At 37.4% G+C, this 25,658-nt stretch overlaps 1 protein-coding gene and 1 non-coding gene across 2 annotated transcripts; one reads left to right on the top strand and one right to left on the bottom strand.

The window, feature by feature from the left end:
* Positions 1 to 790: 790 nt before the first annotated feature.
* Positions 791 to 25,617, bottom strand: Fyttd1 (forty-two-three domain containing 1). The gene is made up of 9 exons (XM_004834669.3): positions 25,410 to 25,617; positions 19,755 to 19,883; positions 12,551 to 12,699; positions 10,709 to 10,821; positions 9,033 to 9,129; positions 8,551 to 8,612; positions 6,707 to 6,781; positions 5,422 to 5,548; positions 791 to 2,859 (listed from the first exon to the last, which is right to left on the bottom strand). Exons 1-9 carry the CDS (start codon positions 25,510 to 25,512, stop codon positions 2,761 to 2,763), a joined length of 954 nt encoding a protein of 317 aa, XP_004834726.1. The 5' UTR covers positions 25,513 to 25,617; the 3' UTR covers positions 791 to 2,760.
* Positions 4,007 to 4,152, top strand: LOC147825371 (U4 spliceosomal RNA). The gene has a single exon (XR_015441176.1). It is a non-coding gene; the product is annotated as a U4 spliceosomal RNA (small nuclear RNA).
* Positions 25,618 to 25,658: the final 41 nt, after the last annotated feature.

Here is a 25,658-nt window from a genome sequence, read left to right on the forward strand (position 1 = left end):
TCTGAGGCTCAAACCGTATCTGCTACAGTCAAGTTTTGGAAAATGGTGGGCCTCACTTTACCAAGACCTAAAAAAGGGTTAAAGAGGATCATACCTAAAAGGCTCATCTAGTGTAATAATCTCTATTGTTAAGTAATTTTATTCTCTTCTTTAATTCTTCCTCTCTACCTCCAGTTGAAGATACTATGAATGAAATGGCCAGAAGGCAGTTAAGAAGGATGGTGAGATGCTGCACCTGCCTCGCAAGAACAAGCTCCTGAGTTTGATCCCCAGTACCAAAGATGTTGAGAAAAGAGTCTAGGTTGTTTTACTAATTCAACTGGCAGGAAACTTCAAATTCTAAAAATTATGAATAATCACTACAAAGTTCTTTGTAACACAGAACAATCTAAAAACAACAAGTCCAATCTTTACAGCTAAGAATAAATCATGTGAAACCTGTTACATTTTATTTGTTAAAAATGAACAGCTTCAGAATAGAGCTAAATGTAACTTTTCCAAAAAACACCAAATAGTGTGAAGCACCTCCTCATTAAATACAAACTTTCACTTTGTGATGCACTGCATCAATGTTTTGCATACACCTTGATGCAAAGAAAATTTTAAGTTGCATCCTGTTTAAGAAAAAATATTTTAAGAACTGAACAAGGATGACTACAACCACATTCCAAGAAAGGAAGTATCCCAACAAAGCATATTGTTTTGTTTATATACAACATGCTAGCACTCAAGAGTTTTAATTTAGTTGTACCAAAGGCAAAACTTACTTTAAAAGAAAATTACAGATGCATGAATTGCAAAAGTTTAATATAGCAAAGACACTTTGTTATTTGATGCACTTAATGCCAACATTTGGGGCAGTTTTTAAGGTCTTCTAAAAAAATGACATAACAATATCTCTTTATAGTAATATTTAAAATAAGAGGAAAATGAGAACCCTTTTATACTATATTTTCAAAAACTGTTCTAAAGACTGCAAACTCATGTTCAGTTGTTTTTCCTTTCCTTTAAAATAAGCTACCAGTAATTCCAGGCAGTCTAAAATATATTGTTCTTGGATCAAATATTAAATATTCATATTTGCAAAAATGTTTTGCAGTGAGTCTTTGGCCTCTATGAAAAGATTCAAATTGCTAAGAAGAGCTAGAGTTTATTTTCAAATTCTGTGACTGGGTTCCAATAATCCCTTATCAAGTGAAGTACTGGCAAAATATCGGATATTAAGGATCAGATTTCTTTGGTATAAACATGAAACTGTTACTGATAGCTTCCCATGGCTAGCATAGACCAGTAAGTAACCCAAGGAACATAGGAGACAATAAAATCTAGTATACAATGCAAGGTAGGCAGGGGTGATAATGTTTTGTTTTGTTTTATAGGAAAAGTCAACACTAATAAAATAAGCCAGAGAAAAACACCTACTTAGAAATGTGAACATTATGATAAACCAAAAAGTCAAGCTTCAAAATGACCAAACTTGCTAATTTTCAGCTGGAATATTTTTCTATATTTTGGCATTTTACTGTAATTTGTAGTACACAATTTCTGAAGACTCTCAGCACTATCTTGGCACAACAGACTTAACACCTCCCACCTCTCCAGAGTACAGGAAGAAAAGTTCTTTCTCGCCTAAATGCCTGAATTTTATATCATACAAAAAATCTGAGTGGAAGGTATACAACAAAGGTTACAATGTAACTCTATTGTAATTTTACACATTTTTTTCTTTCTGACATATTTTTCTTTCTGGAGCTATAAATTATTCAATTTAGTAAGCTTATAAATTTTAACTTTTTGAATAAGAAAGTGTAGGACTGTAAGGCTATTAATTTTACTATCAAAATATCTAAGGGATTCAATGCATTTTTAAAACTAAAATTCTAAATATCACTTGAAGAAGAATCTGAAGACACTAGACTCAAGACTATACTAAATCCAGAGTTTATCTATGACCTGGGTTTTGAAGCTTTTCACCTAAGTTTCTGGTCCTTCAACCTGCTCCTTCCTCACATGCTTTCTTCATTATTAAACACAAACTCAGCTTTTCACACTGGACCTTTTCCAGTGTCCTATCGGATAACTCTGTAAGCGTGCATTTACAGCCTTCATACACCAACATTTTAAACTGAGACTAATGCCAAGAACCACATTTTTTTGTTAAAAGTTCAGCACTAAAGATTTACAACTCCAGGAGTCTAACTTAACACCACCTGAAAAATGAACCCTGTTCCAGATAGTTCTATAAATCTTAAAAGCCAAAACTGGAATTCTCATAAGGTTTTAAAAAATGTGTCTAATGAAGAAAAGGCAACTGTACTTAGTATATCAACACTCTTTAAAGGATAAGTGACAGCAACAAAGGGACCTACTCGTATTACAGAAGACAAAGTTTTACCATGGCAAAGTCTAAAAAGTGAGCAAACACGTAAGATCCTAAATATCACTATCATAAAAATAATCTCTTTCTGTTTCTTTCTTTTCTTCTTTCTTTCATTCATCTTCTGCATGAGGAACCAAGGAAGTCAACAGAAAATTATTCTGCCTGGGCCAACCATGAAATCTTTAAGAACAGATAGGTATACTCCCTGTTACCTTTCAGGGCATTATTTTATACATGTTTAAAAAAAAAAAAACTTCAAAAATAAGAGTTATTTAGCCTTGTGAATATTTTGAAGTAAAGATTCTTGAATTTCTGTGATGAACTCTTCAAGCAATTCAACTTCTCAGAGTCATCACTCAAAAGGTCCTTTGACGTGGGATCTATCCCACAGTGACAAAGCGGCTTCCTCCTTTGTTGTATGTGAGAGTGGCTCTTTGTTCCTTCAGGATTCCAAATCTTTCATTCAAAGTCATCCCTGTCTACAGAAAAGGGAAAAAAAAAATCAACAACTTGACTGAAAGGCGTATTTGCTTTGGAACAATGTTATGATTTACAGTAATTAATAATGACAATAGTGGGCCAAGGATTTAGCTCAGTGGTTCCAGTGCCTGCGCCTTGCAAGTGCAAGGTCTTGAGTTCGATCCCCGGTACCAAAAAAAGAAATAATGACAATAGCTAGTATGTCCTGAATACTATGTGAATCTCATTAGATCCTAACAAAAAAACATAAAATAGATGAAATTAAAGAGGTTCAGAGAAGTTAATTAAGTTGCCTACTAGCAGCTCCTGACTCATAATCCCTACCTCCTGATGAGAATGTAGCCCAGTGGTAGAGAGCTTGTCTCACATGCATGAGATTCTGGGTTCACCTCCCAGTACCACCAGGAAACAAGAAAATTATTTTAACTTGGAAGTATTTTTAAACAAATTTCTGAGTTTACTACAGAAATATGAAAATCTGGTTTTTGATTAACAACTAACAAAGTACTCTGAAAATGACAAAGTAACTATATTGACAAAATAAAATTTGTCTACTTTCTGTGTGTGTGGGTGTGCATGTGCATGCCCACGTAGTGACTGTACCCAGGGCTTTCCACAGAGCTATATCCTCAGACCAAAAATGCCCAAATTTGTGGCTATACGTCCCATCTTCAATTCCAGATTATTTCAACTAGTAACTTTGTTTTTTTGTATTGGGGTTTGAACTCAGGACCTTGTGCCTGTGAGGCAGGTGCAGTGCCACTGAGCTAAATCCCTGGCCTAATTCCAGATTATTTCAATGGATACCAAAAGAGAATATGAAGTCCAAAACTCTCTCATGATATAGATTCTCAGTAAATTAGGAATAGATGGGGGCACCCTCAATCTGATAAAGGGTATCTCTGAAAAACTTATAGCTGACATTATACTTAATGATGAAACATTTAATGTTTTTCTCCTTAGGCTCTGGAACAAGGCAAGCACACAATAGTATACTGCCACTTCTATTCAATATTGTCTTAACTATTATAATAAAGCAAGAAAAATAAAAGGATTTAAAAATTGCAAGGCATTTGGAGAATGACATGACTGTATACCCAGAAAATCCAAAGTAATTTGCAAATTTACTACAAAAATGAATTTAGCAGCTTTGCGCAGTGGCAGTATCGTAACCAATGAGGTTAATCCAAGGTGCGATTTTTGCTAACTGAAAAATGAATTTAGCAAGATAACATGAGTTTAATACAAAAACTTAAAATCCTGGTGAGATACCACTTCACACTCAGTTGTATGGCCATAGTCAAACAACAGGTAATAACAAGTGTTGGTGAGAAATTTAGAAACCTCATATATGCTGCTGGAGGGAATGTAAAACAGCATTGTTAGGGTCTGTATCTAGATGTCCTCCCAAAGCTTCATGCGGTCATAGGTGGGGGTTTTTCAGAAGTGGCTGGATCTAGAATGTGTGATGCTGGGATAGATTCATGGTTCAACGCCAGGATTAAAGGTGCTAAGATTAAGGTTGTGAGTGCTATCTGTCCTAAGGGTGGGTAGCCTGGACAGAGAGTCTTGCCTCTCATTGCTTGCTGCCTTCTCCCTGCCATGAACTGTTTTTCCTGTGATGCTCCTCTGCCTTGGAGCTGGCCAACTATGAACTGAAACCTCTAAAAACTGTAAGCTAAATAAACCTTTCCTCCCTTAACTTGTGAGTGTTGGATATTTTGTCTCAGCAATGAGAAAAAACTAAGACAACCACAGCTATTTCTTTGGAAAGCAGTCTGGCTGTTTCTAAAAAAGTTAAGGATGGAGTTACCATAAAATTCTCATCTACTTCTGGGTAGTTAACAAGAAGAAATGAAAACATGCTCACATAAAAGCTTGTCCACAAATGTTCAAAGAATCGGTATTCATAGGCTAGAGATAGAAACAAACCAAATGTATACCAGCTAATGAATGAGTAATAAGATGCTGTATTTAAGTTGGGTGTGGTGGCATTCAACTAATCCCAGCTCCTTGGGAGGCCAAGGAAAGAGGATAACATTTTTTTTGGTACAGGAGATCGAACTAGGGACCTTGCGCTTGTGAGGTAGGTGGCAGAACCCCTAAGCTAAATCCCCAGCCCAAGAGGATAACATTTTTGAGGCCAGCCTGGCCACCATAGTGAGACGGTCTCAAAAAAAATTAAAAAGGGCCAAGGCTCTAGCAGAGTGATAGATCACTTACCTAGTAAGCACATGGCCCTGGATTCAATCCCCAATACCATGCACACACACAAAATGCTGTGTGAATATGCTGAATATTGTCAAAAAATGAAATACTACATAATATGGATGAACCTTGAAAACATGGTGAGTGAAAGATGTTAGTCACTAAGATGACACATTTTATAATCCAATTTACATGAAATGTCAAAATAGGCAGTCTATAGTACAGAAACAGATTTAGGGTACCTAGACTTGAGGGGGTAGTTAGAACACTAATTTGTTGTACAACAATATTAAATTAATATTTAAGATTGTCAGTGAACGGTCCAAAGAAATACAGAAAACTTTTTTTTTTACCTGTTTCCCAACACTATTTATGTCAAATTGTAGAGGGACACCTTTAGGAACTTTCTTTACATCGGATTGTTCCCGTTTTGTCAAGAATGAGGGTATAGCAGTACGAGTTAATCGTGGTTTCTGATTTCTATTAGGAAAAAAAAAAATTAGCTTAACAACCAGGAAAAAATGAAATCATCTGGTGCTTAAAATGTCTTGACTTGTACACATGCTCAAATGTGTTAGGCCTATTTTATTGTGTTCTTTAAAAAAAGGACCTCTTTACTACTCTGGAGACTAAAATTTGTAATTGTTCACAGAAAACCTCTAATTATAACTAAAAACTTCTAACAATTTTGGTGATTTCGAAGACTTGGTTTTCTAAAATAAGGTAACCTATAAAGTCTTGGAGACCTATGTTACACTATTTTAATTTCAATCATTAAAATGGCTGGATAGATCAGAAACTCCATAAATTTAGAATGTTCACAGTGCAAGAAATATACTGAAACAGTAAAGCTAGTGATTAGCTCTTCCAGTTAAGAGAATAGACAGAGGCCTTTAAAGAGAAGACAGATCTGTATGATCTGACAAGTAAAGATATCCAAAATATACCAGGGTGAGGGGAAGAAAAGAATTTTAAGTATGTATAGTATCACCTCATTTATTATCATACATATATAAAATGTACAATCATTTGTTACACATGCATAATATTTTCTTAAATATATAAAAAATTTGTTAAAAAGGAGTTACACAAATCAGGAATCAAGGAAGTCTTACTTTAAGAATTTTAAGTATGTATAGTATCACCTCATTTATTATCATACATATATAAAATGTACAATCATTTGTTACATATGCATAATATTTTCTTAAATATATAAAAAATTTGTTAAAAAGGAGTTACATGAATCAGGAATCAAGGAAGTCTTACTTTAAACTTTATCTTATTTCCAGTTTGTATCACAAATATTACTTTTAACCTTGTATCTCGCTGTATACTTTTCCTTAATTAAAATTATAGTAAAAGGGGACAGGGATTTAGCTTAGTGGTTTCACTGCCTGCTACGCAAGCACAAGGACCCGAGTTCAATCCCTGGTACCAAAGATAAATAAATAAATAAAATAAAATAAAATAAAATTATAGTAAAAGATGCACTGCCATTAATCCTCCTAAAAATAGCTCCCCTTACTTCAAACACACTTAACTCTATCCAACTTAGACGTCAAACTCTGAGCACAAGTCCAATTATTTCATATATGAAGAGGTTATGAGTTTTTACAAAAGAAAAAAAAAACTTACACTGGGCACTGTACTGCTCCAGGATTGTCAATGGACACAGTCAAAATTCCTCCATTTGTGGTGGAAGTACGCCACCTAGTTTCAAAAAAACACAAATCTCCTTAAAATGGGAGTTTATAAATCCTACATTGTAACCACACAAAAATATACTGATTATCTGTCTATATTTATTTTGGTGCTGGGAGATGAACCCAAGCAGGGCCTCATACATGGTAATCAAGTATTTTTTCCACTGAGCTACAATCTGAGCCCCAAAATACACATTTAAGAAACAACCATTACATTTTCTTAGCTTTTATGAAATAGTGATACCTGGGCCCCACCACCATGATGTAATGAATCAGCATACTGCATGTAGGAACTGAGCATTTGAATTTCTTAAATCTTTTTCAGTATAATAAAAATCAAATACAGAAGGGATTCTAATAAAACCTAACAGTCTTTCACCCCACTAGCCTCCTTCCCATTCCCACTTCCCCAGAAGCAGTACTTCTTAACCTTTTGTTTTTACTACTAGCTCGTGACTTCTCACTCACTAAACAGATACTTACCAGAAAAATCTAGCTATAATCTTGCTGAATAAGATCATTATACCATCATCCAGTTTCCCTACTGACCTCTAAACAATTCGATGGCTTTATCAATATTTTACTTCTATTGTATATTTAAATCTTTATTTCTTTCAGTACTCTCTTGACCCCCTTCCACTTAGTATGAGAATAACAGTCCCTCTAAACCTTTTTTCCACCTTTTCTACCACTTTTTATGTTCCACTGTCAGCTTTACCTTCATATTTATAGTAACTTGACATTCACATTATACTCTATCTACAAATAACTACTTTATGCTAATCTACAGGTTAATTCTCAAAGCTTAGAACAAATTAACATTTATAGGGCCAGGGATTTAGCTCAGTGGTGCCGCCGCCTGCCTCCCAAGTGGAAGGTCCTGAGTTCGATCCCTGGTACCAAAAAAAAAATTGTAATACTGTTATCATATAAATACTGTTCACTGAAGAAGCTAATAGGCTATAGTTACTCTCCTCCTATAGTGTCCAATGTTCTACCTTCTGTGCTAAACAATACTTCCAGCATCAGGTTCAAATATAGTAGTTTCTTTTCCTTCACTCTCAAAATCATGCCCTACCGAACTTTGATCACATCTGGACCATGACCAAATTTTGTTTTCCAAAAGGTAGCCATAACTTTAGCTTAATCTCAATACCGGATAATACTGATGGAATTAAGAGTATTACAACTCATACTTGTAATGACAAAAATGGATTTTTAAAAAGATAATGCCAAAGGAAAAAATGTTTTAGTTTTACAAATATTCTAAGAGCGATACTGGATTTTCTTCTATTCATCCCCTGGATGGGTTTATTGATATAAAAGCAGATACAAGGGCCAGGTGTGGTGGTGCACACCTATAATCCCAGAACTTGGGAGGCTGAAGAAGGAGGATGGTGTTCGAGGCCAGCCTGGGCTACACAGTGAATTCAGGGCCAGCCTGAACTACAAAGGGAGACCCTGCCTCAAAACAAAAAACGAAAAACAAGCAGATACAGAGAAAAAAAAAAGAAAAAGAAAAATGCTTTTTCATTAAAGTGGAGTAAATAGTTAATAAAAAATACAGTAGTTTAGTTGGTGTTAAAAAAATGTTTTAACGCTGACATGAAAATTCAAAGGTTTTGGGGGTGAAAACAACAAAAGCAAAAAAAAATTTATTTTAGGCTTAATTTCATCTTGGGTCTTTTCGATCTCTTTCAGACTAGAGCACATGGTAATTTGGATGGCTAGTATTCTGAGTTTTAAAATGACATCTTGAAAAACAAATCGACTTACTGACGAGTTCTCTTTGCTGCTACATCGTCTAACAGTTGTTCTGTGTTCAACTGGGCCTGAACCTAAAGGGAAAAAAAAAGTAGTAGATGCCAGAAAAAGCAGAGGACTTGAATCCAAGATATCATGCACTGTAATCTTGTAACCCAGTGTGGTACGTGCATGAATGCAGGAGAGGGGTCTGTGTTATTTTACCAACACCTCTTCTGTTGGAGTTCTAACAAGGAGTATTAGAACAAGTGGCAAATACAAGTTTACTACTATGTAACATTAAAATTCTTATAGGAAGATGCTATTGATGGCAAAGAAGAACAATGAATAGAAAAACTGAGGCAGAGCCAATCCAGTGTCATATTTTCCACATCCCAAATTTAATCCCTACCTCAACCATGGGCCATGCCTGTGATTATTACTTAAAGTGGCTGGCTCAGGATCCTCTTTGGGTTTCAAAGAAAAACAAAAAAATACACCAAGGCTTTTAATACCTTCAGGCCTCTTCGGAAAAGAAAAGTTGCCTGACGAGTGTCTTTCTGATGGCTTAATTTATTTCCACTCCTGGTAAAATTAGCTGGAATGTTATTTCTGCGACAAAAACACATGATAACATGAGTATTCTTGGCCACTTTCCTTTCAAACATCTTGAGAAAAAAATAAGAAAAAATAGTTAAATTTACAGGCTGACAACCTGATAAGAGTGTAACGTAAAGACACCTAATGGTTTCCTTATTTACATGAAGCTACTGCGAGCTGATTTACCATATCTCCCTCTGTAGATGAGCACACAACAACCTGGTTAACTGTGAACTAATTTATATTCCAAATACATTCAATCTAATATGCCACACATATCATGCCTTCTGAAGGCATTTACAAAATCACATTTTTAATGCTATTTCTTATTCCTAAAGAAAACATAAATTTACAGATTTGTTTATAGGATTGGTGCAGAGAAATTCATATATGTGCACATTCATAATCAAAGTGGAAAACAGAAATATAGATTTGAATAACAACCTCTCCTTCAGCTTTCTCTTCCTCCCTCACTTAGAAAACACAAAGAAATATATTCTTCCACTTTTATTCTTTCATGTGCAGAACTATTCACTCTTCATTGTTTGACTTGATTTTCACCACTTCCTTTCAATTTTCTAGAGGAAGTTGGTGAACTATGAGAAAACAAAAATTTGTATTTATCTATTACATAAATAAGTACTTAATAGGTTACTGTTGCCTAATCTTGTTTCCAATCTTACAAAGGTTCAAATGCTAAATTTCCCTACCTACCCAGTTAACATGCAAGTCTCACATAAATGATAGGTTCTTATTTGAGAAGGTCCCTTTCATAAATGGTACTAACATGTTATCCCCAAATACGACAGTTAAGTAAAACTGCAATTCTAGCCATTTCATTTATAAAAGAACTTCATTCCAGGTTTTATTATGGTTTATCTTCAGTAAGAGATAAATAAATGGTACCTGAAAGTGAAATAAAGTAACTTCACACCTTCTCAGCTTTCTGTCTGTATTATCCTTTTTTTTCCCCTTCCAGGGACTGGGAATTGAACTCAGGACCTTGTGCTTGCCAGGCAGGTGCAGCACCACTGAGCTAAATCCCTGGCTATATTATCCTTATAGAGAATGGAATGCACAACAGGTCTTAAGTTTTAGGTTTTCATTATGACTTTCAATTTAGTGTAAAATAATTTCAGCTTAAACATTCCTGCAGAATTCGCTCTAGTTTGCTTTTTCCACAGATAACCTACACTGTGATTCAGTGTTTTAATTAGAGCCACTGAGACTGAATAATTCAGCTTCCAGAATTCCCAATTTTGAATAATCCTGGTTGAGGTATTAGGATTTTGCTATTTTATTCCTTTTTTTTTGGTACTGGGGATTGAACTCAGGATCTCGCGCTTGCCAGGCAGGCAGTGGAACCACTGAACTAAATCCCCAGCACTGCTATTTTATTCTTATGTCAAGGGAGGTAAAGAAGCAGAGTAGTGCCTTTTAAAACATGTTTGTATGAAGCCAGTGGCACATACCTGTAATTCCAGCTACTTGGGAGGCTGAGGAAAGAAGACTGCAAGTTTAGGGCCAGCCTGGCCAACTTAGTTATACCTCACCTCAAAAAATAAAAATTGCCTTATATTTGAGTACTTACTTTCTGTTTAACTGGTTAGGTCTCTTGAGAACTGCAGCTGGTTTCCTTTGCACTTCATTTTGTCTCAGAAGGTTTGCTTTCCTTTTTAATACTGGAAAATATCGTTCTATATTCTTTCAGAAAGCAAGAAAATATGTTAGCCAGCTTGTTTTTGTTATATACCCTACTACAATAAACATTTCTGGTGCAGAATGGACTAATGCTGACAATTACTTGGATGTGTACTAGGGGGAGACTGAGAAATTAAAATGACAATTTCCTTAGTGACTGAAAAGACAACTGCATTATATTTTAAATACCTGGCGTGATCAGGGGGTTCACAGCTAATGTAAAATGTGACTCTGGAACTCAAGGAAAGAATCAGAGAGCCAGAGATGTGAATTATGAAATAATTTACATAAACATGATTATAAGTGCTATGGTTTGGGTAAGGTCTATGTGTTCTCCCCAATGTTCATGTGTTCAAGGCTTGGTCCACAGGGTGGCACTTTTGGGAAGCTCATAAAAGCTTTAGAAGGAAGGGCCTAGTGAGAAGCCTTTAGGTTAACAGAGATGTGCCCCAAAAGGAATTGTGGGAGCCTGGCCCCTTCCTCTTCCATTTTCGGTCATGAAGTAAGCAGCTTGCTACATTCTCTTGCATGACATACTTACCTTACCAGAGGCCCAAAACTATGTGCACCCCTCTAGATTTTGGACTGGTATCTCCAAAATAGTGAGCAAAAATAAATCATTTTCTTCAGAAGTTAATTCTCCCAGGTATTTTGTTACAGTAAAAAAAAGCTGACACACTAAGTGGAGGGACAGAGAGCCAAGTTCCAAAACAAGCAGGAAAAAATACACAAGGAAAGTTATAAGAACAAAAAAGTTGAAGTAGAAAAAGAAAAGAAAAAGAAAAATTCAGTATAATAAAAATCACAATGCTCATAATCTCAGCATTCTGGGAAGTGAGGCAAAACAATATAAAGTTTGTGCCCAGCCTACGCAATTTAACAAGACCCTATCTCCAAAAATAAAAAAGAAAGGGGTTAGGGAGGTAGCTTCCTGGGTTCAATCCCCACTACTGTGCAACAAGCACATGAAATGTGCACTTTTCCTTCCTCCATATATATAAACTGAACCCACCATTAAAGCCTAATTCATGAAGACTTCTTTAAAGTCCTTGACCATATGGACTGTAGCTCGTACTTTATCTAGAGTCTCCTATTATCTTAAGCATATGAGAAGCACTTCATAAATATCCACTGAGAAAATAACTAAAAAATGAAAAAGTTTTCATTTTCATGAGCATTTAGAAAAGAAGTACATATAAATATGAGGACAAAGAATATCAAGAATAAGGTCAGTCTAATGTCCTATTCTAAGCTTTGGTGAAAGCTTCTTCTAGATGCTGTTGTCACATGTAATTTGTTTGGCACATTAAATGTGTGATAGCATACATGTTTTATCTTAAGTTTACTAAACATACACAGACTTTCCTCTTATTCTCTAAACAATATACAGTAGTAAAACAACATGCTATTTACACTGTTTTAGATTATTACAAATAATGTAGATGAGTTATATACAAAACACTCTGCCGTTATATACAGGGGCTTGAGCATCAGCAGATTTTGCTATCTGAGGAATATCCTGGAACCGACTTCCCACAGATATGGACGGATGACTGCATTTGGGAAAGTGGAAATCTGTGTAATCTTCATGAATGGTAATGTTTTTTATAGTTCTTAAATGTTGACATAAGCCTCAAAGTGATACATAACAATACCCCATAATGCTTATTCATAAAAACATTAGTACAAATAAGGAAAAAGGTCTCTACCCAGGATTAAGCCATCATCCTACCTTGTCACTTAGAGGTGGACGATTCATAGGACTAACTCCTTTTCGAATTCCAGTTGCTTTTCTAGCTGCAAGGCCAGTGATAACTCCATAAGGACATCTCTTCCCAGGCATTACTTTTCCTCTTCGGCTCAGACTAGTTTTACCAAAACCTGCAGAAGGAAAAAAAAAAGAAACAATATCAATTCAGGAATCCAAATGAGAGGTTCACAGGATATTCTTTACTTTTCAAGTAGGGTGCATATGTATTTTTAAATTTTATTTATATATTCTTTTGAATTACATAAATACTTCATTTTTAAACAGGCAGTAAGCTGCACTGGGAAGAGGTCTGTGGTTGTACTGGACTGTAAAGGAACAGATGATTCTACAAAGGACTGCAAAGGAACAGACCCATTCTGTCATGACTTTCTCAACAGGAAATCTAGACCATACCTGTGCAATATGGTAGCCACCAACCACATGTTGCTATTGAATATTTGAAATATAACTAATGTGACTTGTGATGTTATAAAATGTAAAATATTAATTATACATATTATATACATTAATATTAATTATATTACAAAATGATTTATTAGTATTTCATTTCTAGAGAACTGCATCTTCAGAACTCTGCACCATTCAGGAATCAGTCTCTCTTCCCACTATCAAGTCTTTTTTTTGTTTCTAGTGTCTTAGTAAGCTTTTTTCCTTCTGTAAGTCTTACACATTTCTTGTTAAACTTATTACTAGGTACTTTATACATTTTATTGTCAATTACAAAAAAAAAGGATTCCTTCTAATAATAATTTTCATATTGTCACTCGTAGCACTGTAGAAAGCTATTAAAGTTTCAATTACTTTTTTTTTTTTTTTTTTTTTGTACCAGGGATTGAACTTGGGACCTTGCGCTTGTGCCGCAGGCACCAGAACTACTGAGCTAAATTCCCAGCCCTTAATTACTATTTTTAATCAGCTACTCCCTCAATTATTAGTTCTAAGAGTCCTTCAAATTATTTTCTTGGGGTTTCTTTTTCTCCCCCCACAATGCTTAGGATTAAATCCAAGACCTCAAGGGTGCTGAGGCCATACTCTACCACTGAGCTTCACTCCTAGCACTGAATTTTTTAAAATTTTCTTGGAATCCCTGGTACCAAAAAAAAAAAAAATTTTTTTCTTGAAATTTCTGAATGACAATTTTTGTCACCCACAGATTACAGCCTCCTCCCTTCCAAAAATTACACCTTGCCAGGGATTTAGCTCAGTGGTTCTGCCACCTGCCTCACAAGCACAAGGTCCTGAGTTCGATCCCCGGTACCAAAAAAAAAAAAAAAAAAGAAGTGCAACAAAAATTACACCTCAAGTCAGGAATTTCACAGAATCATTCCAAGTAACAATTGTAATAGCATTCTCATCTTCAAAAAAGTTTCATGGCTAAAACTAAAGTTAAAATAGCTTTCTGTACTATAGGATTTCTCAGTGCTAACGTGTGCTATGAATCTCTAAGAAAGGGATAACAACATATGTTATTCCCAAACTTACATAACTCTTGTACCTTTTTTGCGTGGTGTGCCTAATTAGTAACTTGGAGACCAGAGTTCAACAAGACAGACAGAAAACCCTGTTGTGCTATAATGACTGAATCACTTAACAATTCATGGCTTGTCAGCTTCCAATCCAGCCTTTACCACCCTGTCTCTGAAACTGGAACACTGCTTTGTCAGCTAACATGATGTTAAACTGTTAGCAGAGGGCGCAGGAGAGATTCTGGAGTGAAGGGGCTTTTCCAGGTCCCAGGGAGCCTCCTTGAGGCTTGCTTCTGTGGTGCAGAGCACATCCAGTGACAGTCCGAGACTCACCAGCCCCGTCAGGCTGATACTACGATGAGGTTAAAGAAACACTGACGTAGAAAATCTGGGTGTGATGCCTTAGATGTTGTGCCCTTGGCATCCTAGTTCTTGGCCCTGACCATCTGGGAGTGCATTTAGGCTACACCACCTTGCAGAAAACATCCCAGCGAGTTCCAACAGTATAGCACCTCAGTGAACTTCACCATACAGGGCCATGGTCTCACCTTCTTCCAACAAGGCAAGAAGTCAGAGGAGCTGGGGTTTCTCCCTGATTTGTTCCTTTCTCAGGTACTCTACCCTTAGTCCTAAAGGTATTGCTACTAATTTTATAATCAGAAGAAAGCAATAAAAATGTAATTCTAAAATTTTTTTTAGGACCAGGGACTTAGCTCAATGGTTCCGCCACCTGCCTCCCAAGTTTGATCCCCAGTACTAAAAAAAAAAAAAATTTTTTTTTTTAGGTAGGTGTGGTAGCACACCTCTGTAACTCCAGGACTTGGGGGGCTGAGGTAGGAGGATCACTGTTGAGTTCAAGGGCTACACAGCAATTTTAAGGCCAGCGTGAACTACATATCAAGACCCAATCTCAAAAAACAAAAACAAATAAATAAATTTTAAAAATTAAATTATTGCTGCTCTACATGTAATTTCCTTCTAAAATGACTAAACATTAACTCAAATCTACAACTTGCTCTTTTTTTTTTTTTTTTTGGTACCAGGGATCAAACTCAGGACTCTGTGCTTGTGAGGCAGGCAGCGGAACCACTGAGCTAAATCCTCAGCTACAACTTGCTCTTTTTATTTGTATTAAATAATGAAACAACTACCATTTACTATGCTAGGAACTGTGCCAAATAATCTGCATAAAAACTTAACGAAGTAGATGCTAAACATCTCAATTTTGCAGGTGACAAAGTGAGGCAAAGAACAATGATTTCTTAGAGGTCACAGAAAACAGCACCACCACCATCTAAGTGCAGGTACATATGGCTCCAAAACCTGAATACTTCTCTAAATTGTGATATAAAAATTAAAGAGTAATAGCTGGGTGTGGTGGCACAGGCCTGTAATCCCAGAACTCATGAGGCTAAGGCAGGAGGATCACCAGAAGTTCTAGGTCACATGGGCTACACAGTGAGTTCAAACCCAGCCTGAACTATGTAGTGAGATCCTGTCTCAAAACAAAACAAATATTTAAAGAGTAATGAAAGGCAGAATATAATTTACAGTACATTTTCAAAGGGATAAAAACTACCATTATAGAAAAAGTAGGTAGGCAGGGTTATTACAAAATGGACATGAAAGAGTCCAAGTTGGAGTGACAAGTACAAAGATATGGGTGACCACAGCACACTGAGACACTAAGGAAAAGCGTAAGAAGTGAATGGATACTCTGAATTCAAATCACACAGGGCTTTGAAGGGGAATAAAGATTGTACTTGCAAAAGAACAAGGGGGTCACTGAACTAACTCACAAGGAAAGAACATCAGCATAACTGACTGAAAGAGGGAGAGAGAAGGTATTAAGACCATTTCAGGTGCCACCACAGCCCTCAAACATGACATTGTAAAAGATGGGGAGAGGAAGAAAGAAATATGAAATTCAGTATGTGCAACCCTGTAACCTCAGCACCTGGGAAGCTGAGGCAGGAGGATTATCACAAGTTCAAGGCCAGCCTAGGCTACATAGCAAGTTTCAAGGCCAGACTGAACTACAAAGCAAGACCCTATCTCAAACAAACATACAATAAATAAATAAAAAATACAAAGGGATGTAGCTCACTGCAAAGGCCCTGGGTTCAATCCCCATACTAGGGGAAAAAAGTAAGACAAAGAGAACAATTAAAGGGAGGAGGAATCCATTATTACAGCATCTCATTGCAGATGAGATGGGTGAAAGTCTCATTAACAGAAATGAAATAAATTAAAATGAGAAAGTATAGGATAGAATTTTATGCCTTGGCATCTATTTCTGACCATTTGCTTATTGTATGTTGTTCTCATATATCATCCTTTCCAATGTCATCTATTGCTTGCGGGAACAATTAAAACCAGACACAGAAATTTTCATCTTTCCTTTGAATCCCTAGCCTAACCCCTTTCATGAATTTCTTTCACACATACATCATTTGCCTCAATAATTTCAGGAGCCTTTTTTTTTTTTTTTGGTACCGGGGATCGAACTCTGGACCTTCTGCTTTCGAAGCAGGTGGCAGAACCACTGAGCTAAATCCCTGGCCCCTCAGGAGCCTTTGGAATATTAAAGTCATGGAGGTGAAGTGCTTATGAATGGGATTAGCGCCCATATAAAAGCAACTCCAGAGGGCTCCCTATTTCTTTTTCTGCCATGTGAGAATATCACAGAAAGTCACAGTCTGCAAAACAGAAGATGATCTTAACTAGAACTTGATCGTACTGGCATTCTGATTTAGGTCTCCAGGCTCTGGAATGATAAACTTGAGGTTGATAAGCCACCTAATCTGTGATACATTGTTTAGCAGCCTGAACTAAGGCACAGCTTTTACATTTAATCTACTTTAACTACCACATATTCCACAAGCTTGAAGAAAAGTCTACTGTAGGTTCAAGAGAATGAAAACACAATTGAGGTCTTAGTATAAAAAGTTTTGGGGCTGGGGGTGTAGCTCAGTGGCTCCTGGCCTGCCTGGCAAGCGCAAGGCCCTGAGTTCCATCCTCAGTACCACAAAAAAACCAAAAACCCAAAACCAAAAACCAACCAAAAAACAGTTTTGATGTTGTAAACCCCTTAAGTCTTGGAGAATCCCTATAGGTGCCCAGACAGCATTTTGAGAACGACTGCTATATAGTGTTCTATCACTGAAGGACATCTGGGTTGTTTTTACCAAGTATTTATTAAGTGTCTAAAATTATATTTCTGGCTGGGCATGGTGGCGCACGCCTGTAATCTCAGCACTCGGGAGGCTGAGGCAGGAGGACAGAGGTGAGTTTGAGGCCAGCCTGGGCTACATAGTGAGTTCAAGGCCAGTGTGAACTACATAGCGAGACCCTGTCTCAAAAAACAAACAAATGAACAATCAATCAGTCAATCAAATTATATTTCAGGCATGGAGCTAGCAGTCTTCACATACTCAGCAATCAAAGACCATGAGTATCTGCCAACATCTCTCTGCTATGTAGTACTTACTCTCTCATCCCAAACTAACATCCTTACTAATGTTACATGTGGAAATCTAATTCACACTAACATTCTAAATGTGGAAACTGAAACTTCCTAGCCAATTAGAGCTGAAGACAATTCCGCATCTCTCTGCACATTCATAACAGCAGCAGCCGTTCTACTTTTAACTCCGTCACATGTAAGGAGAGAAAGTAATGAAGAGCAAGCTCAATCTTATGAGATCCTAAGCTGTCCCTAGATAGCATTCATCTCAAGGCTCAGATGATAACCCCCATAAAAGGAAAGTTTTTTCTAATCCTTTACGGACCAGATCATATTTCATCTCAACTATTAAATCACCCCTGAGCTTCTTAGCACAAAATCCTTATGTGAAATCCTATAAAACTATTTGAATTTCTCTTATGACATTTTTCACACTGTACCTTTCCTATCTTATTTCTGTTACTAGAAATTAATTCCTTAAAGTAAATGACTGCATCCTTACATAGGTCCAGAACCTGATCAGTCCAAAGCATTTACCAAATACTTAAAATATGAGTGAATATTATTTCCTGCTATGAACTCTAGTTACTATATATTGTACATATAGTATATAAAATGGTACGTTAAAATGTAGTATACTGAGTAACAATTGTAAGAAATTAAAAAATATACATCAATGGAATTATATATTCCTTTGCTATAGCTAAATACCTGCCATGAAATTTACTAGCTTAGGTTTGGCTATTCGAGAAATTATTAGAGAAGAGCAATTTTTTTCATAAGATCCAATCTGTTATACACATATTTTTCAGAAGATGCTACTGTATTAGCTATTAAACACAAATAATGTTCAACCTACCAGAGATTTTTGTTTTCCAACATATAGAAAATCAACTGGGAATGTAAGACTTTTTTTGTGTATATGTGAGAGAATTTTTTTTTTTATTGGAACAAAGGTTTATTCTAAAATACTGATATAATTGCTAAAAAAAGGTAATCAATCAAGTAATAGTGCTCAGTTACTATCTTCAATCCATTTTAGAACAAAATGATTATAAATAAGCTTTCAGATTCCCAAAAGTAACTATATACAGAGAGTTTCAACTGAGAAGGCTGAGGCAGGAGAATTGCTACAAATTTGAGGTCAGCCTGCATTCCATAGTGAGTCCAAGGCAAGCCTGGACTACACAGCAAGACCTTATCTCAAAAAAAAACCCAAACCAAACAAACCAAAAAAGTGAGTTTCAGTTTACATCTAAAGCATTTGACTTGGAGTTTACCTTTGGAGGACTTAAGAAATTCAAAAGGTTTTGGATACAGAGATAGATATGAGTGTGGAGGTAGGGGTTAGGTTACAGCTCAGAGGTAAAGCACTTACCCAGCACAAGACAGACTTTGAATTAGATCCCTAGAACAACAACAATAAAAAAGCCTGGAGGTATTTTCCATGCAGAATAGTACTCTCCACATACTAACAGGTTTCTCATTTAGAAGAGTTTGTATCTTGTAACACTGAAGAAGTAGTAAATAGACATGGTTTAATTCAAATCTAAGAGAATATTTTTGTTTGTTTTTGAGACAGGGTCTCACTTTGTAGTTCAGGCTGGCCCTGAACTCACTATGTAGCCCAGGCTAGCCTCAAAATCACAGCAATCTTCCTGCCTCTGCCTCCCAAGTGTTGGGATTACAGGCGTGTGCCACAACCACCCCGAGAATTTTCTAATAGAGTTGTTGCAGACAATAGAGTAAGATGTCTTGTGAGGTGTTATGTTCTTTCATTGACTGTGCTTAACCTAGAGTTTGTTATTCATTAGACAGACTGTTAATAAAACACATCAATGGAAATGATATAAGACATAATATGTAAGATCTTTTGCAATTTTAGACTTTTCATAAACTGAGATTATTTCAAAATTTCTTTTAAAGACAGGGCCTCTCTATGTAGTCCAGGGTGGCCTCACAGTAATCCTCCTGCCTCAGCCTCCCAAGTGCTGGGATGAGAGGAGTGCACCACTGTGCCTGGCAGGTTTTAAGAAATAGTATTATTACCTATTTAAGAAAGCAAAAATTTTAAAACCAGGTTTAAGAACTAAAAAAGTCCCTCAGAATAGAGGAAGTACAAATCACTAACGGGTATTTTCTCCAGGTTTTAAGTACATCCTAAAGACAGTACACACAAATAATAGCACACACAAATAATAGCACTTTATCAAAGCATACTTTCAAAACTTACCAGAATTCTGCTGGATTCCCCACCGTACTCTCATCCTGAATTGCCGAGCACTATTTTGCTGGAGTCTTCTATTTAGTCTCGGAAAATTCTGCTTCTTTCCTTCCTTTCTATTCAATTTGATAATATCATCTACAACAGAGGGAATGCTATAATTATTTTCATTTTAACTTAATGTCCAGGCATGGTGGCACATGCCTGTAATCCCAGCACTCAGGAGGCCAAGGCAGGAGGATCACCATGAGTTCAAGGTCAGCCTGGGTTAACTAGTAAATTCAAAGCCAGCCTGAACTACATAGTTCCCTGTCTTGAAAAAATTTTTTAACTTATTGATTCAATTACTTAGCTCATTTTCTAGTTAAGAAATTAATTATGTCCTTAACTTCTTTCCTACTCTGAAAACACTTCCATAAAAGAGGATACTAATGATAGGAAGACAAAGCTGAAATCAGCCATTTTGCTTGGTGTGTTGAAAGTTTTTGTAGGAAAGGTTCAAATCAAAAACCCAAAGCAGGCCGGGGATTTAGCTCAGTGGTTCCACTGCCTGCCTCACAAGCTAAGGACCCGAGTTCGATCCCCGGTACCAAAAAAAAACACCCCCCAAAAAAAACCAAAGCAGATCTACTTTGAGTTTTTTGGGTAATTAATAATAATGTACTGTTTTTTAAAAACAGAGTTATTATGGGAAGTTCTTGAATTCAAATAAACCATTTAGTACATTAAAACAAAAACACCAACAAAGCAGATCTACCAATACCAATTAATGCAGAGTTCTACTATCTATAGCACTTCTTTCTCTAGTGAAAAAAATTATTTTGCTCTCAGTCTCTCAAGTGCTGGGATTACAGGTGTGAGCCATCACACCCAGTTTCCTAGTGAATGTTAATAAGCAAAAGCTTATTTAAAAAATTAATCACACTGTACTTACTTTCTATATTCACGGAAGTCTCCATTTTTAAAAGGACCTTTTACTAAAACCATAGGCAGCCAAAAAAATAAGTAAATCATTCAATAAAAGACCAAATTTCTTTTTCTTTTTTTTTTTTGGGGGGGTGGTACCGGGGATCAAACTCGGGTCTTTGCGCTTGCAGGGCAAGCGGTGGAACCACTGAGCTAATCTCCGGCCCCTAAATTTCTACATTCATCTCAAATCAGCATGTATTTATTGAATGTATACTTCGTGCAATGAATATATGTATAAGACTGTGCTCTAATGGAAACAAAAAAAAGTATAATATAGTCCCTCTTCGCAATAAGTTTAAAATTATTGATGGAAACATATGCAAATAGCAAATACATAATTAAATGCCATAATAAAGGTAGACTCTAAAAAACATTATTGGTTCTCCTCCTCTAGCAAAGTCATCCAGGGTTATTCTATTTTTCTTTCCATACTGACTTCTGTAATTCTGTAAGTCTCATTACTTCCAAAAACATTTTCAAACTGCCCCAGGATAATTCATAATCACAATGTGCCAATGCCACAACAGAACAATGTGAAGATCAGAATACTAAATGTACTCCAGATTCCTACTTATACACATAAGGTTAGTAGAAGCCAACCATACTTAAGAACTATCCACTCCTCACAATCCTACCTCCACCATTAACTGTTTTGATAAAGCAAATAAGCCAAAGAAATTGCACATAATTGAACAACTTTCTAAAAAAAACTTAACAAAATTAAGCTGGATGTGGTGGCCCATGCCTGTTCTTCCAGCACTCTTGGGAGCCTGGGACAGGGAATTACAAGCCCAACCTGGGCGACTTAATTCCTTAGCAAGACCCTATCTGAAAATTTTTAAAAATGGGAGGCTAAGGAAGGCATCACCATGTATTCCGAGGCCAGTGTGGATTACACAGTGAGTTCAAGGACAGACTGAACTGCACAGCGAGACCCTGTATCAAAAAGATAAAACAGAAATCCCCCCCCCAAAAAAATTGAAAAAGGCTGGTGATATAACTCAGTGTGAAGACCCTGGTTCAATCTCCAGCATCAAAAAACAAAAACAAAAAAACCAAAAACCAAAACCAAAACAAAACCAAACCACAAAAAACCTAATAAAAACTAATTAACCCAACTTTATTTTTTTGTGTGTGTGAGGGTCTTACTGTGTAGCTCCGGTTAATTTTGAACTTACAATTCTGCTTCAGCTTCTGGAGTGCTAGAAATACAACAGACTGTAGGGCACCGGATTTAGCTCACTGATGCCACCACCTGCCTCGCAAGTGCAAGGTCCCGAGTTCGAACCCCATACCAAAAAAAGAAATACAACAGACTGTAAAGATTGTTTCTGATATATTACTACTCTACCTCATCCATATGTAATCTTTTAGATTCTTAATTACCAAGAAATATTCTTATAAAATAATTCAAATCTCCCCAGAGTACTTTGTTGATTTCTTGAGATCAATCTCCAAGTGCAAAAGAATTCACTGAAGTTAAAAATAACTAGAGCTGAAAGCATGTGCTTGGCACAGGTAGGCCTGGGTTTGATCCCCCAGCACCACCAAAAGAAAAAAAAAAGTTAGAGACATTAGTGTTGGCAGTGTAACTCAGTGGTAGAGTGCTAAGTTTGCTTAGCAAGTGCCAGCCTCTGGGTTCAACCCCCTAGGGTCACCATAAAAAAAAAAAAAGTAAAAACACAGACACTATAAAGCCATTTAAGTCAAAAAAAGGGGTTTCACAAGTATCAGTTATAGTAACATGTTAAGTTCTCAGTAAGAAGAAAGAGAATAGTTAGGAAGCTGATAATTATGAACTACCACTTTTCTTTAAGAATTTGCTATTCAAAAAAAAAAAGAATTTGCTATTCTTCACTAGAAGCCTAAAATCTCAGAGCCTTGAGTACATCCAAAAAATGAATTTGGTCTGAAGACCATTAATAAAGGAGATAAGAGTACAATTCTGATTAACCAGTTTAATTTTAAAATAAGGAATACACAGTCTAAATATAACTAAAAAGCTAGGTGTGATGGTACAAGCCTGTAATCCCAGCACTCAGGAAGCTAAGGCAGGAGGATTGCCAGGAGTTCCAGGCCAGCCTGGGTTACAAGGCCAGCCTGAACTACATAAAGAGACCCTGTCTCAAAAAAAAAAAAAAAAAAATCTATATCTATATCTATAGATATAGATATCTATATATCTAAAAATTAAAAGCTGCAAGGCATATTAAATATAAAATTGTTTTACATTTAAACATTTTAATATTCCCAAACAAGTTAAATTGGCCACCATGGCAGAAAGGAGACTTCCAACCATAAAAGAAAATACAGTCGCTGTCTCCTACCCAAGCAATAGATGGGGGGATCCCTTCCACAGCACTAGCACTATATATACACATGAAAATATAAATAGTAATAATAGTGACTGAGTGCTAACAGGCATTGTTCTGATGTGTTTTCAATTAATTCCCACAAAAATCCCATGAAGTACAGTATTTTCAAATTAAGAAACAGCCATAATGAGGCCAGCTAAGAGTAAACTTAGTAGAAATTCCACATATTTATATAAATCTGGTAGAGCCACAGCTAAAAACAAGACCCAGAAAATCAGATTATAAAACGTCTGCAAACCTGGTAAGATGAAATATTCACAAACCATAGCAATGTTGTCTAAAAGATTAGCATCTCTGCATCTCCCATCTCTGTGCGATTCTTACCAAAAGAAAGGGACCTGACAGACTCTTAGGGAGAGAAAAAAAGAGACCAGGCTCTATTTTAGCTTGCCACAGCACCTCACTTCTACCTTGACGTGAATCATCCCTTAGTTCTCTTCACTCTGACATTCTAATTACCAAACAAAATACATACAAAACAAACAAAAAACCTCATAAACTTAAGAAATGTATCAGTTATGACAATTTATGTTTAAAATATTCTTACTACATGATAGCTCAGGGCTCTAGAGCCAGACTGAAATCCTGGCTCCATGACTAACTGGCTGTATGACTTTGAGCAAGTTACTTATGCTTCAGGTTCCTGTAAAACAGGATTAACAACAATGGCTATATATAGTGTGTGTGTATATGAATAAAACACGGTGCTTACTGTGTACCAGGTACTGTTCTAAGCCGTTTGGACAGATCTCTAATACAGCAAACACTATTTTATGACCTCTTTACAAAAGAGGCACTGACAAAGTAATTTGCCACGGTCACATGACTAGTGACAGCAAGACTCCCATAAGACAGTGCATCTCCGGATTTATCACTAGGAGTAGAATGCTCATTGGGGTTACGAGGCTAAACAATTAACAAATGCCAGTCCAGTAGCTGGCAGGTAGTAAACACTCAATATCCACTGTTATACGACTAGTAGTAAGGCAAGACTTGAAGTCATAAATCTATTATCGCTGATAATTTAGTTAATTCACTTATTAGGCTCTGATTTGCAGCAATCCTAGAAACCAAGCCTTCTTGACTCTCAACCAAAAACTCCAGATAAACCACAACAAAAAAAGAGAAACAAAACAAATGGAAATCAATTTACCAAAAGAATGTTTCCAGGCTGGCCATTTCCTAAATACTGTCCTTGGAACCAGATTATCTATCCTTCAAATAGCCGAAAAAGGGGAGGCGGAGCTTTCTACATTCAGTAACGTAACTTAAATCCCAACAAAAATGGGAATAACTTTTAGACCTACTAAGCCAAACCCAGAGGCTAGCGTGTCTTCAGCATTAAATTTCAACGTTTCAGGATGGAGATTTAGCTCAGTGGTTCCGCCGCCTGCCTCGGAAGTGCAAGGTCTCGAGTTGGATCCCGGTGCAAAAAAAAAGAAAAAATTCAACGTTTTAATGAAATCACCAATCCTCTTCCTCCTCCTCGTCTTCATGTAACCAGCACCAAACCACATCACCTTTCCAATAAATGCTAGACCCTCAGACTTTTCTTGGCTTCTCGGCAATACATGCAAATCTCTCCCTTGTTTTTACTGCTGGTCTTTTTTTTTTTTTAAATTCTTCTAAATAGCTAACTATGCTGATAGGGAGAACTGTGCCCTTCTAGACACCACCTAATAGCACATCTGAGCCGGGCGTGGTGGCTCACGTCTGTAAAGCCAGCACTCCAGGAGGCTGAGGCAGGAGGATCGCAATTCGAGCCCAGACTGAGCAACTCAGACATTGTCTCAAAATTTTTTTAAAATGTAGAAAAGGCTGCAGATGGAACTCAGTGCAGAAATCCAAGGTTCAATCTCCAGTACTTAAACAAACAAACAACACATCTGAAGATGCGTCTCCTCTTCTTTCTGACAGGTGGTTCGAGCTTCGCCCGCCCAGGCCAGGGCTCGGGACCTGGGGGTTTTCACCTCCTTCAGACCCAGCCCGTCTCCAAGACCTCACTCCGAAGAGACTGGTGAAGCTGATCCATCTCCATGCTCCCGAGGACGCCCACGGCGGTTCCCAGCAAAACACACCTTGTCTTTCTCACAAAGAGCCGGGTGGGAAAGAGGGATGCGTACCTCCAAACCCTTGGCCCGCAGCACCCTGCCTCCGTACCCTCTTCAGGCGCGGCCTCAGAGCAGGGCACGCCGCGTCCGCGCCCCGTACCACCCACTCGAAAGCGAGCTCCCCGGGCCCCGCGGCCAACGTCCCAGCCCCGAGCACCTCGCGTCGGCCCGTCCCCTCCCCCACCCACCCGCCCGCCTCGGCCCCTCACCCAGAGACATATCGATTTTGTCCAGGTTCTCATTACTGCGGGCTTTCGGGGGCGGCGACGGGGTCGCCGTGGCTCCCACCAACCGGGTACCAAACCGGTTCATGGCTCCGAAGCGTATCACTGAGCGGTCAGCCGATAAGGCCGGAGTCGCAGGGCCGCCGCCTCCCACTCCCGCACGCAGACTGGCCGCACCGCGGCTGCGCGCACGCGCGCCGGCGGCGTCCTCGCGCTCCCCACCGCGGCCGTGGG

Source organism: Heterocephalus glaber, unplaced genomic scaffold (assembly GCF_053883595.1).
Source record: "Heterocephalus glaber isolate CG9 unplaced genomic scaffold, H.glaber_assembly_v1.0 deba00001504, whole genome shotgun sequence".
NCBI classification, from domain to species: domain Eukaryota; kingdom Metazoa; phylum Chordata; class Mammalia; order Rodentia; family Bathyergidae; genus Heterocephalus; species Heterocephalus glaber.

What these genes read in the sequence shown, in the direction of transcription:
- Fyttd1 (XM_004834669.3), bottom strand. Translation starts at nt 25,512, where the DNA reads ATGAACCGGTTTGGTACCCGGTTGGTGGGAGCCACGGCGACCCCGTCG. An exon ending in CCTAACCAGTTAAACAGAAA is followed by an intron (nt 9,130 to 10,708) that starts GTAAGTACTCAA and finishes TTTTTGTCGCAG; the next exon opens with AAATAACATTCCAGCTAATT. An exon ending in TTTTCCGAAGAGGCCTGAAG is followed by an intron (nt 8,613 to 9,032) that starts GTATTAAAAGCC and finishes TTTTCCCTTTAG; the next exon opens with GTTCAGGCCCAGTTGAACAC.